General features: G+C 45.7%; 1 protein-coding gene and 2 long non-coding RNA genes across 4 annotated transcripts in view; 2 read left to right on the top strand and 1 right to left on the bottom strand.

Moving 5' to 3' along the window:
* Positions 1-3,078: 3,078 nt before the first annotated feature.
* On the bottom strand, positions 3,079-5,967 carry LOC128134446 (uncharacterized). Its single transcript, XR_008232759.1, has 3 exons — positions 4,161-5,967; positions 3,939-4,006; positions 3,079-3,480 (listed from the first exon to the last, which is right to left on the bottom strand). It is a non-coding gene; the product is annotated as an uncharacterized LOC128134446 (long non-coding RNA).
* Positions 5,968-7,152: 1,185 nt separating this feature from the next.
* Positions 7,153-12,488, top strand: part of ERGIC1 (endoplasmic reticulum-golgi intermediate compartment 1) — a 59,525-nt gene continuing 54,189 nt past the window's right edge. The window contains exon 1 of the mRNA XM_052816053.1: positions 7,153-7,294. Within this exon, the coding sequence (XP_052672013.1) occupies positions 7,275-7,294 (20 nt within the window). The 5' untranslated portion in view covers positions 7,153-7,274. The remainder of the gene's footprint in view (positions 7,295-12,488) is intronic.
* LOC128154880 (uncharacterized) lies at positions 7,422-10,235 on the top strand. 2 transcript variants are annotated; one of them, XR_008239461.1, is made up of 2 exons: positions 7,422-7,525; positions 8,398-10,235. It is a non-coding gene; the product is annotated as an uncharacterized LOC128154880 (long non-coding RNA). The 2 variants fall into 2 exon arrangements; XR_008239460.1 differs by lacking the exon at positions 7,422-7,525 and adding an exon at positions 7,533-8,163.

Raw genomic sequence — 12,488 nt, 5'->3', positions numbered from 1 at the left:
TTTCTGTAAGTGTTTACCTGTTGCTTTGTTCAAGTCACTTTGGTTTAGTGATTTCTGATTATGCACACTGTCATTTGAAAGGGAACTTTCACTTGAGCTTTGTTTCTGATGAATCAGCTCCCCAGATACATCTCCTCTTAGCTTCTGCCATAGGCTGAAGCTTCTTATGCTCACCAATAAGTTCCTGCACAAGTCTGCCTACATATCTGCTCTCATTTCTTCCCAGTTCCCTTAAGCTGGGCATTCACTTCTCAAGCAGTTTTTCTCTTCATTCTTCCATATCTTTCCATGCTCCTTTGCGTGCTCTGTGTATTTACAGCATTCTCTCTCTCCATCTCCATCTCATATATGCTAGAGCCAGCACTTTGAGATAATCACTGGTTTGGAGTCTCTGGCCAAATGGCAGATTGCTGAAGTCAGCAACAAGGACAGATGCTAGATCGGATCGCAAGTCATGTGAAGTTGACCACCCAAAACTAATCCCACTCCAAATCAGAGGCCAGATACTGAAAAATCATACCCTAACAATGACACTTCAGAAATGCTGAGTCCACGGGCTCCAGGTGAAACCAACACAAAGCCAGAGATAACGACCTCTGGCTTCATTCGTTAGAGGGTTAATAAAACCTCTTTATAAAAGATTTTCTCTAGCCACGCCCTGACTTCTGCAACAGATTCTTTAGCACTGAGAAAGCCTCCCCAATCCACTGACCACCATAGGACTGCCAAGCAACCAAAAGAGAATAATGAAAACAAAAGTGTCATTTGCAGAAGAGGCAGCCTGCTAGCAAATCACAGAAGCAGCAATTAAAAATCCATATCCTCACTATGAAAAAGATGAAAAAAGAGTATGTAACTCTTGTCTGAAATGTCCCACTGGGCTTACTCAGCTCCCTGAATACTACACAGTATCTAGAGGAAACCACTGAGAAAGCTGATAAGGCAGCACAGATGAGCATGCCAAAAGTAAGTCGGTGAAGTGCTATTCACCATCTCACGCACACGGCCGGTTCCAATGGGTCAAACGATGGGTGAGAACCTTCTAAGCTGCAGTAGCATGACTGGCTGCCCACAGAGTGCTGCAGTAGGATTTGGCAAGTCTTCCAACAAAGCTTCCAGCGCCTTCTTTGAAACATTCCTCCTTGTCAAGGTTTTGGTTTGATCAACTTGTTTACTGCCTGAGGGTTTTTGTGATGGCCCACTGCTATTGAATCCTCACATAGTCATTCTCTTGAAAAATGCTGGTTTCCATGTATTGCTGGCCACGGGATAGCATGCCCTCCTGCTAGACAGAGACCTGAGCACAGCCTGACCTTGCATTTGGATGGCTGAGCTGACTTCCACAGCTCATACCTAGGAAGAAGCCACCCATTCTGAGAAGGTCATTCTTGACGCAGCAAACCAGGCACTTAGCATCCCCAGTCCCTGCTGAGCTTTCGCACTGATTCCCCACTGAGAGCATGCCAGTGCAAGGTCTCTGGGAGAGATCCAAAATAGCACTCAGGCACCGAAGTGCAACTTATGCAGACTGCTGGCGCCTGTGCTCCTGAGAGCAACCCAGGAAAGCTCTGCCTCCCCTCCTCAGCTACGTCAGATGCTGTAAGTGCCTACAGTTTCTGGTGAAAGCTTCTTTAGGCGCCAAAAGGTCTGGTGCCTTTTTGTGCCCAGCAGCCCTGCTACTCTGGGTGAGCCGAATTCTGTCAGCTACTTCTTCTCTAAGTCCATCCAGAAATCAGGTGGGGCATTTTGGCCAGTAAGGTCTTAAGGACCTAATTTCCTAGGCACGCTGTGACTGAGTAGGACTCAAAGTACACAGCAGAAGGGAACTCTCAGGAGTGCTTATGTGCCTACAGGTATGTAACATTAGTAAGTCACAAACCCCTTCACCAGTATCCCAGTCCCAGTATCGCCACTGTTTCCCAGCTAAGAGCCCAAACCAGGCACCCTATTCCAACAGAAGAAATTTTACACTCCTGGTTACAGCATGGCTCAGCTTTCAGAAGCTGGGCAGAGCACATTTTCCTCTCTTCCCCTGAACACCCTAAAGTTTCTCACAGCACTCCCTGTTTAAAGGTCCAGAACTGGCTTCCAGGACAGTGCTTTTCAGTGCTTGGTGAGTATTTAAAGTAGAGGGGGTAGCTCATCTCCCAGGCGTATTTTCACTGAGACTAATTCAGGTGTCCATGCCAAATGTGTTACTTAAACCCATAAGCAAACACTTTTTGGTCCCGTATCAGAGTTTCACAATGAGATATTCAGACGTTCCCTTCTCTTAAGTATTTCCTACCGGCTGATGTAGGCATCTCGCCACTCAGTGTACTAGCGAAGTGCACTTCAAGTCCTTAGGTTCATAACTATTCTTCTCCAGTGTACAGGGAATTTAGGCATTTAACTCACTACAGAGCATTCCCCCTTTGAGAATCAGGTGCTAATACTCAACTCTTCTTTGCTGCTAATCCCAAATCTCTTTGAGATTTGGCCCTCTGTTTTAGTGTTCAAAGTCCTCTATTACAGGACTTTGCTCTAGTTAACTGTTAACTTGCATCTCCCTTTGGCCATGACCTGTCATGTGTTTGCAGTCTCCTGAACTACACTAAACGCTAATCAGACACTAGGGATGCTGTGAAAGCATAAGGTAAGCCTGTGACAGGAGCTGAAACTTCTTTGTGGAGTTCATTTCCACAGTGGAAAAAGAAACCAAGTACAAAAATGTTCTGCTCACTATGACTTTCCCATAGTAAATTCCTGGCATCCAAAAGTAAAGCAAACAAGCAAACAAAGAGAAATCGTATTAAAAACAGGGTAAATTTTCTAGGGACTTTAAGAGCGGTAGATTCCCCTTAGCATTGCCCAACAACGTGCTTGCCCACTGTCACGGGACAAAGAAGAGGCCACACAGCTACACAGACCCCCTTCTCCATACTCAAATATATACACAGCAGCTGTAGCCAGCCCTGTGATCTATCAAATAAACAGATTATTTCTTCTGCATATTGAGCAGGAGGAAGCAAGGTGGTTGTTAGGTCTTCTTAAGAAAAAAGCTCAGATACTCAATAAAGAAGGACTTTACATAGTAAGTTGAGCAGATACTAATTTATTCTACTGTCCGTTTAAAGTCCAGTCTTACAGTAATAGATGGACAGCATAACATATGTGATAATGATAAACACATACTACACTGCAACCAGACTTAAAGCTTGCTTTTTTGTTCCCTGCTACTTGGAAAGTCCTGTCAACATGTAGCTTACTAAAATCCTAAGAGGAAGGGCTGAGCTTTCATTACTGATTATACTTAGCACAGCACTTGCATTTGAATTCTTCACCTACAGGCGCATCCTGTTCCTTCAGAAAGATTTCCTCACATGCTGTTATTTATATTTTTAAATGCTTTATAACATTTTCTCTTCATTCTCTAAAATGTTTTTTTCCTTTTCCTGAACGGCAGTGGCGTTTAATGCTTCATGCAGTCAGCGACACACCCTGCAGAATACAACACATAATCAAGTAAACACACCCTGCAAAGCAATGCACTCACTTCAATCCCCAACCCACCCTGACACAAGTGCTACAAGGGTATCCTGTGAATAAATGCACAAGGGTAGAACGTCCTGGTGAGTACCCTGCCACACAACATCCCAAACAAAAAGCTATAGTTCAGCTGGGAGCAAACTCACTTCAGCAGCAGAAGGGCCGTACGTGAATAAGCACTGCACCTTCCTTAACAGTCACTGCACATTCCCAATCGATGAACGAAACCTAATTGACCTAAACGATGACTGTATGTACCCAGCTTTACCTTTAGCAAACAATGCTGCTCATGACCCAGTCACAGCCCTTACAATACATTCCCAGTGCAAGAGCTGTAGCACAAGCCAGAGGCTAACATAAAACCCAGCCGTGTGTAAGGAATCACAAACAAAATAAAAGAGGAATCATACCTGAGTGTTACAGGATGTTATACTATCCAAAACCATGCTGAACAGGTAGGGATCAAGGTTACACTTTTCTTGGAAAGAGGAAATTTTGAGATTACAAAACAGAGATAATCAAAATTATGAAGGATTAATATAAACTCTATCAGTGTGAAGTTAAAACTAAAAGAAAAGCATATCATCTAGAAATTAAGAATATTCAGAAAACCTGGAGACAAAACATTTTACCTGCATGAACAAATTTATGGAATAAACATCCAGGAGGATCATTCAAATAAAGCACTTTTTGGCCACTTTTTTTAATAGGAAGGAGGTACCGGTTTTATTGCTGTGAGGCATTAGTTAGGAATGCAGATAGAGTCATCCATGATCTGATTTATCTCTAAGAAAGTGAACTGGAATGAGGAAAATACTCTTTTTTTGCAAGAAGAATTATGAACACAGCATTAGGAATGAAGGGATTTGTTTGCTAATTTTAGAGCTGAAGCTGATCTTATTCTGTAGTCTTAGGTGAGTCAAAATTATCCCTCTGCTTCAGTTTCTTCATTGATACTGAAAAAATTTACTTACTGATTTCAGAGTAGCAGTTTGGCTCAATTAATGTTCCTAATGTAATTTGAAGATAAACAATAGATAGTTTTAGAGCTACTGTTGTCAGGAAAATGTTAGTTTATTTCTCATGTGAAACAGTTAACTTTTAAATCAGTTGTCACTATCAGTTTACTCATTCCAGTTCTAATGATGTGACAACCACCTCGAATAAACCCGTGCTTTTAGTTCCCATTCTAATACACAACATGATCTAAGCAGCCAGCAGCCGCACCCAGCTGGACTGCAGACAAATTCCTGTTCTTATCTCAGGCTCACTAGAAGCCTTATGTAATTAAACAATATTGTGACGAGGGTCTTATCTCAGGGCATTAACTTCTTCTTCCCTTGGCAAGGTTGTAAGTGAGCTGGACCCAACTGGAAAGCTGTCCTGGCACTGCTCTGAGCCCATTACTTTCTTCAGTTTGACCTTTTAGTTGCAAATAAAATCTTCGCAATGTGAGCTCTCACTGTGTTGTGTTCTTGGGCCTCGAGCCTGCAAAAGGAACGACTCTTCAAGGCCACCTCAAGATTTGTCTACTGTACAAGTGAAGTGCTTTTGTAACCACTTCGGTGCTCTCTTGGCTCCTGAGAGAGTTGATGCCTTTGCACAAGGCAGTTAATAATAGCTAATGATATCGGGGCCTTGCCAGGAGCCTAGACGAGCACTTGGTTGTGTAACTCTAACTTGATAGGCACTGTTTTGTTTTGTTTTGTTTTTTTCCGCTACAGATAGTACCCGCTGGCTATGCCTATGTAATTGGTTTGACCTCATGAGAGATGAGAATTGTCTCATTAATTTCAGTGGGTTGTTCAGTTTTGGAGCACAATGCAAAGTGCAGCAGGATTTCGTGGCTGATCAGTTAGCAATCTGCTGAATATGCTTGCACAATGCGGTTGGATAATTTAGATGTCTGAGATAAAAAAAAACAATTAGGTATTTTTATCTATTCCCTGGGGGCTTCTGAGGGTTTCTGCCTTGGTATCTCATCCTCAGGATTCCTCCAGTTTAGTTTTGAATATTCCCAGCATGAATTATTATCTCTTCCTTTGAAAGGCTATGGCATTGATTAACAGCTCTGACTCTTTGGTAGTTTTTCTCTGCTTGTTTCAATCTGAATTTCTTTTTTTATTCAGGTATGGGCCTAGTTTCTGGGTGAAAGGAACAAATGGAAATATCTGGATCTCTTAAACACAGAGATTATGACAGCAGGAGGAAGAGGAAGAAATCTGCAGAATCAATTAGAAAAGCAGTATATTGCACACAGCATACTTGGATTGCTGTCATTTCCCTTTTTCTCTTGCCCTGCTTTAAGGCTTAAAAGGCAAGAGTAGCGGTATTTTGTTCCTGCACTGGAACCTAACATGCACCGTATGTGAGTGACAGCACTTCTGAATGTAGCAGTGGTCACGCTACCTGCAGCAGAAAGTCCCTGACTGATGCTATTAGCTGGTGACATAATTCAGGGAAGGACCCAGGGTGGTGTATGGAGCAGTGCAGGATTAGCCATGTGCATTGCATTAAACCTGGCAGGGATGCAGTCAGACAAATGCATTCAGGCAAAATGGCAAGAATGGGGAAACGTCTTGCCTAAAGAACGGGGAGTTTTTTCTTATTTTAATTCCTTGGCCTCCAATAAAGCTGCAGAAAGATTTTCAAGAGCAAGTGAAAGAGCCATGCTGTCACCAAAGGATTTCATCCTCTACCAGGGAGGGCTGCGTGGGGGTGCACATCTCAACGGTGCAGGGGTGCTCCTCCTTCCTTTACGGTCACGTTGAAGCGTGAGACTTTTCCCAGTCTGTCACCGTGGCTTGACTCTGTCTCCAGGCAGAGAAAGGACTACGCTGCACTCACAAACATAAGCTGTTACTATTGCGATGCTGAGAACGCAAGAGATGCCCGACAAAACCTAAAACACGGCACCTGCGCGAGCCGCCACGCTCCGGCCCGCAGGCCTGGGCAGTCCCGCTGGATCGGCTGACGCTGCCCGTGTCTGCGGGCAGCTCACGAGTGCGGTGGAGGAGCCGGGAGACTCCCAACGCACCTTGCTAAGGTGGGCAGCGACCGCAGCCAGCCAGCCGCACAGGGCTGAGCCCGCTCTGCCGGGCAGGATGACCTCTGGGCAGCCCCCGAGGCCAGCAGCTCTGTGGCTGTGGGGCAGCAGCTGCTGCCAGGGCCTGGACAGGTGCCGAGAAGGCCCGCGGGGCACCGACAGGGCCCTTGGGGTGCTGCGGGCACCGAGAGGGTCCGCTGAGGGGGCCGCCGGGGCACGGGAGTGCTGGCGGGGGCCGTGGGGGGCTGAGGAGACCACCACGGGGTGCTGGCAGGGCACGCCGGCGGGCATCGGGGAGGGGGGGGCCTGCAGAGCTGGGGGGGTGGGCCCTCACGGCTGCGGGGTGCCGAGGGGACCCCGGAGGCCACGGGGGTGCCGTGGGGAGTTCAGCGGGCCCCGGGGTGCTGCCGAGGCGGCGGGCTGGGCCGCGGCAGGGCAGGCGAGGCTCGCGGGGTGCGGCGGAGCGGGGTGGGGGGGTAGCCGCAGCCCTCGGCCCCGCCGGCCCGGAGGCCGCCGGTCCCGCCGCTGCCCGTAACCCGGCGGCGGAAGCGGCGGCCGGCTCCAGCCGCCCAATGGGCTGGTGCTGCGCGGCGGCGGGGCCCGTCACTTCCTGGCCCTGCAGCCGGCGGCAGCGAGGCGAGAGCCGGGGCCGGGGCCGGGGGCGGCGGGGCCCGCAGCCTGCCCGGCGCCCGCCACCAACATGCCCTTTGACTTCAGGAGGTGAGTGCGGCCGGGCGAAGCGCCCGCCCCCGCCCGCGGGGCCCGGCCTCGCCCGCCCCCTCGGCGGGGCCGCCCGCTCCCCGCCCGGCTTCCCCCGGCCTGGCCGCCCCCGGCCGGGGCAGTGCAGCGCTGGGCGGCGGTGGGCGCCCTCCCGCCCGGCAGCCCCCGCTTGCCTGAGGCCGCCCCGTAACAGCGAGGCGAGGGCCGGGCCTGTGACCGGCTGCGGGCGAGGTGAAGCCCGAGGGAGGAGGGATGGATGGATTGGGATGGATGGATTGGATGGAAGAAGTAGGTCTGAGCAGGCAAGGGACGTGGGAAACTGGGAGGCTCTGCCCAGCGAGCGGGTGTTGTTCTATAACGCTGTTGTGCAAAGCGAAAAGGAGGTGTGTGGAGTTTCGAGCTCCCCGGGCAGGAGAGCCCCCCGGCGGGGCCCCGGGGGCTGAGGCTGCGGGTGTTGCGCAGGCCCCCGCAGCCGGTGTCGGGGTGAAGGCGCTGGGCCCCTTCACCTCCCACAGGTCCCAGAGCAGCTTTAGGAGGTCACTCGTAACGGTGAGGCTGCGTGTGAGTAAGGGCGCACGCCATGGCTCTGATGGCTGGGGAACAATGTCGGTGCCTCCACCTTTGGTTTTGGCGTTTTGAGCAGGTGTGGGCTGTGGGATTTGGCCTTGCTGCGGGGCTACTGCATCCTGTGGGCCATAGCAGTCAGTTTCAGATACCAAAGCAGAAGCGAGAAAGACCTCTTTGACTCAAACGGAGCTGAAATAGCAACTGTGGATTCATTTTCTTTTTAAGCCCTTCCGGAACCAAAGATTTGTAACTTTCCAAACTCATAGATGCCATGGGGAAGACGCACAGATGAGTTTTCTCATGTAGGTTTTACTAGAGCATTAATATTACAATAAAAAGGAATATGTGTTTGGGAATTGAGAGATACAGTTGTTGCTTGATGCTTCTCATCATGAGAAGCCATCATGAACCATACATTTGCACCCCTTTGGGATGACAGGGGGAAGTGGTGATATTGCAGTTTTTTAGTTCTCCCAAGCAAAAGTTGTGTATTGTATTTTTGCTGTAATTCTAAATCAGGCCTCTCATTTATACAGGCTAACAGGATCTTGTATGTGATCCATGGGGCACTATTGAACATGGAGGCAGTTGCTTCTGAATGAAAACTTGCTGAAGCTGGAAACAGCATCTGCTGGATCATGTGGGATCCGGGGCCCAGAGCCTCGTTTCTGCTTTTGCGTAAAATTTGATAGAAAAATTCTTCTCAGCTTTGGAGACATTCTGCCAGCTGCAAATCCCATTGCCGTCTATTTTCAGACTTGTACAATACCTGAACAATAAGGGATCCTGGGTTGTGGCTGTCACTTTGTAGTAGCAGATAAAGAAAATGTTATTTCAGATGTCTTTGAAAATGTAATTTTTGTTGGGTCTCAGAATGTGCATGTGGAAACACTGGCTCACCAGGAGTAATCATCTTAAGAAGAAGCACTAGTGCTTCACTTTGGAATGGAACAAAGACATTAAGTAAAGGCTGAGTTGCGGAGTTTGTGTTCATGAGTTACAAAAACATAGAGGCATCAGTTCAGATCTGCGTTTTAAAGATTCACAATTGCAAATAACTTCTTTGTCATTCAGATTGGAGGATTAGAAATAGACACTTCTAAGCACCTGAAATAATGTAAGCTTACTGAAGTTCAGCTTTTCTGCAAAGATGAATTTTTAACAGACTGCCATTGATAGCAAGAAATTTATATTTAAAGGTACAGAGAAACTATTGTCACGCGCAACAAACCACTTTCCTGTTTTAGAAGCATGAACAGATTTCAGGACCAAAATTTTTGCAAAGGTTAGAGACTATCTTTTAGCTGTTGTGGTTTTTGTTCATTGTGCAGTCAGTGGAACAAAATCTGCTGAGGTTGGAAAATTTTACTGTCGTAGGTAAAGCATGATGCATACGTTAAAAAAAATGTACAGTTACTTCCTGACAGCTATAGAACATACAATACAATGCTCTTAGAGAAATAAGGTTACCACCTGTAGCAAGTTTCTGAATGAAGAGGTGACATTTTTCATCATGTAAAATGCAAGGTTTTTTCTTTCAGAGTTTTCAACTGGATGTTCTCTTTGGCAGGTACAGTTTGGCACCCTGTCTTTAGCACACACTTTAAAGTGGTTGTTATGCCTATGTATGATTAGAGGGTTGGATTGTTAAGAAGCTTTTAAAGTTGCCCCTACATATCTTCTAGAGTCCAAAATTCAGAGGTTCCAAGTGGAAAGGCCTTGTGTTCTTCTGGAGGCCACAGATTTCACTGGTCTGTGCTGCTAATGCATCTGAATCTGCTAGGGCATTTGGGAAAGCAAGTTCTTTTTTTGTTGTATCCTCCCCTCACTTAGAGCTTTTATTTTTTATATTCTAGAGTGGTAGGACATTGACAGCTAACATCAGTTGTAGAGAGGGCCATAGTAGACCAGCTAGAAGTTTGGGACTCGATCTCTGTTTCCACACAAAATAGGTTCTTCTAGGAGGAATAGGTTGCCACAGTCTCATCTGGAGAAGACAGAGACACAAATGACAAGTAATGAAACAGCCCATGACCAAAAAAGGTCCCTTTTCTTCAACAACTAGAAGTCAAAGAAAGCATTCCTGTCCATGTGTTCCTATCTCCTAGACTTATGGGTTCATATTTGGCCAGACTGAAGAACCCAAAGTGCTTGAACATGTTTCTTGGAAGTTGTCTCCATGGGTGAGAGTCTGAGGCACATTGGTTGGTATCAGATATAGCAGTAGCTTGTTTTGTTACTTGTACTTTTTTGTACTGTACTTATTTTTTCTTTTTCTGTAGGACTTCTGTTATCTTGGCTTATTAATAGTTCCCTTTGTTAATATAAAATGCATTTAATTTATAAATAAAATAATATTTTCACAGTAAAGTAATTTCAAGTGAATAATAATTATTCTGTCCCAAGTATCTCTAGGGTTTTAATAATACTTAGTGCTTGCCTAATGCTTTTCATTTTTCAAAGCATTTCATTCGCACTAATCTCTACAGTCCTGCTGTGATATTGGTAAGGAACCAAGTTTTCAGCTTCCAGATTGGAGCCTTCAGTACAGGTCTGTTCAGTGCATGTCACAAGACACCAGCCCTCCTACAGAACTACTAAATCAGTTTGTATTTCCGGAAGGCCTGGTTCTTTCTTATTTTTTAAAACCTATTTAGCTGCAAGAGAGAGAGAGATATTTTTCCTTGTTGCCTCTACTCCTGGTTTGTTAGAACTTGTGTCAGCAACACAGCTTCATACCTATTTGATTGGGGATTTTGAGTTATATTGCTGGAGCTGAAAGGGTATTTCCCCCTTAGGCCTTTAAGACCCAGTGTCACCTGTGTACTTACAGCATCTGTGGATGGTTGAAATCATAATTAGATTAAACTGTAAGCCTGGGTCATCTTGAATGGTGATTGTGGGCCAGAAGGTTTCTCACATGTTGTGTGATCCAGTTAGCAGGGAGGCTTAGCTTCAGCAGTGAACATCAGTGCTGGACTTCAGACTGCTCTGGTGTTGAGAATTACAGAAGTAAAAATGAAGTGACTCCTGTGCACTGGGCATGGACATGGTAGAGAGAAACATTGCTGCAAGTTTTCTTGAATCTGTTGGCTTTTCTTGGCATCTCCCTATTTGCATGAAAGAGCTGCTGATGGGTTTGTAGCAGATACTGAAACTTCTGAACTATTTTGGTAGCTTTAACCGATTAGATAGAAAACCTAAAATAGACCACTCGGAAATCAAGTTTTTGTTCTAATTGTGGGCAATTCTCAGTTGTGCCCTGGCCACATTTTTTGCATAGAATGGCAAATATCTGTGAATCCTTATTTTTATATTTAACTGAGAAATTCAGAATTTATTTCCCACAATTAATCATGGTGATGTTTTCATTAGGGTTTGGGGGGGGTGTTGTGTTTGATTTTTTTGTTGGTTTTTTTACAGCTTGATAACCTGAATGAAGTAACAGTGTGTTATACCTGGATTTTGGAGGTCATGGGAAAGGAACCAGGCTTAGAAGGGATTTAGATTTAAATGCTGATTTAGAGTTGAAGTTCTTTGCGGCAAAGGCTGTTATTCCATCTGCACAGTACAACGGGCCCCCACAGTCAGCTGTTCTTTGGCACATCTGTGATAAGTGATACTTTTTATGTGGGTATTCTGGTTCAGATATAAACAACATTTTTGCTGTTTTGGGACACAGACAGGTCTTTGCTTCGGTTCCCATATGTCTTTTTTAAATGAAATTGTCCAGTCTTAACCAAAGCTGACATACTTCCAACCTTATTGCCTTTAGGAGAGGCAGTATGTTTGGTTTTAATTTAGACCTGAGACTTGCGATGGCTAATAGGCAAACTGATGCTTAAGACATCTGACCTGGTGCAGTTGCAAAACCGGTGATACAGACTGCTTCAGCAACATCAGGGAGGTCTGTTTGTTGGCCTTTGATTCCCAACCAGATTAGCAAGGGCAAACCAGTAGATTGTAGGCGATTTGGAGGCTAAGGAGAAAAATCTTTTCTGAACTAAGCAACCCCTTGGACAACGATTTCTCATTCACTTTTGAGCCTAAAGAAAATAGCTTTATTTTAGTCTTCAGGCTTAAGAAGAGAAGGAACAAAGCTGTCTCTTGTAATCCTACCTACCTTTTTTCTTTCAATAGGTTTGTGAGGGTCATGACTTAGATTTTTTTTCTGTAACTCCTCAAATCTCACTTAAACTTGCATGGGACTTGTTCGGCCTGTGTTTGAACATTTGCCAATTGTTAAGGAGAAATGGTGACTACATGATGTTTTGGCACTGCCTAGTAAATATCAAATGTTAGTGGAAATGTACATGTTTGCTTAGGAGTTTTAATTTGGAGTCTCAACTAGCTCTGCATTTCTTATTGGTCGTGGTGCTCTGTACTCCATCCACCTGCTTGTTCCCTCCCAGCATGTTGTTTAACTGCATTAACACACTTTAGTTCATTTGGCAAAATTACTTGCTGAACTTACTTTAACAAATGAGCTCACGGTGCCTCTCCTATAGAAAGTACATGGTGGTGATAGCAGCAGGTAGGTGTGTTCTTGGCTGAAACAGTGCAGGGAGGACAAGAGAGAAGAATAAACAGCTAAGGCTGGCTCACACGGCTACTCCTGATGAGATGA

Source organism: Harpia harpyja, chromosome 20 (assembly GCF_026419915.1).
Source record: "Harpia harpyja isolate bHarHar1 chromosome 20, bHarHar1 primary haplotype, whole genome shotgun sequence".
In the NCBI taxonomy this organism is placed as follows: Eukaryota; Metazoa; Chordata; class Aves; order Accipitriformes; family Accipitridae; genus Harpia; species Harpia harpyja.
This window is presented reverse-complemented; position numbering and strand designations above follow the sequence as displayed.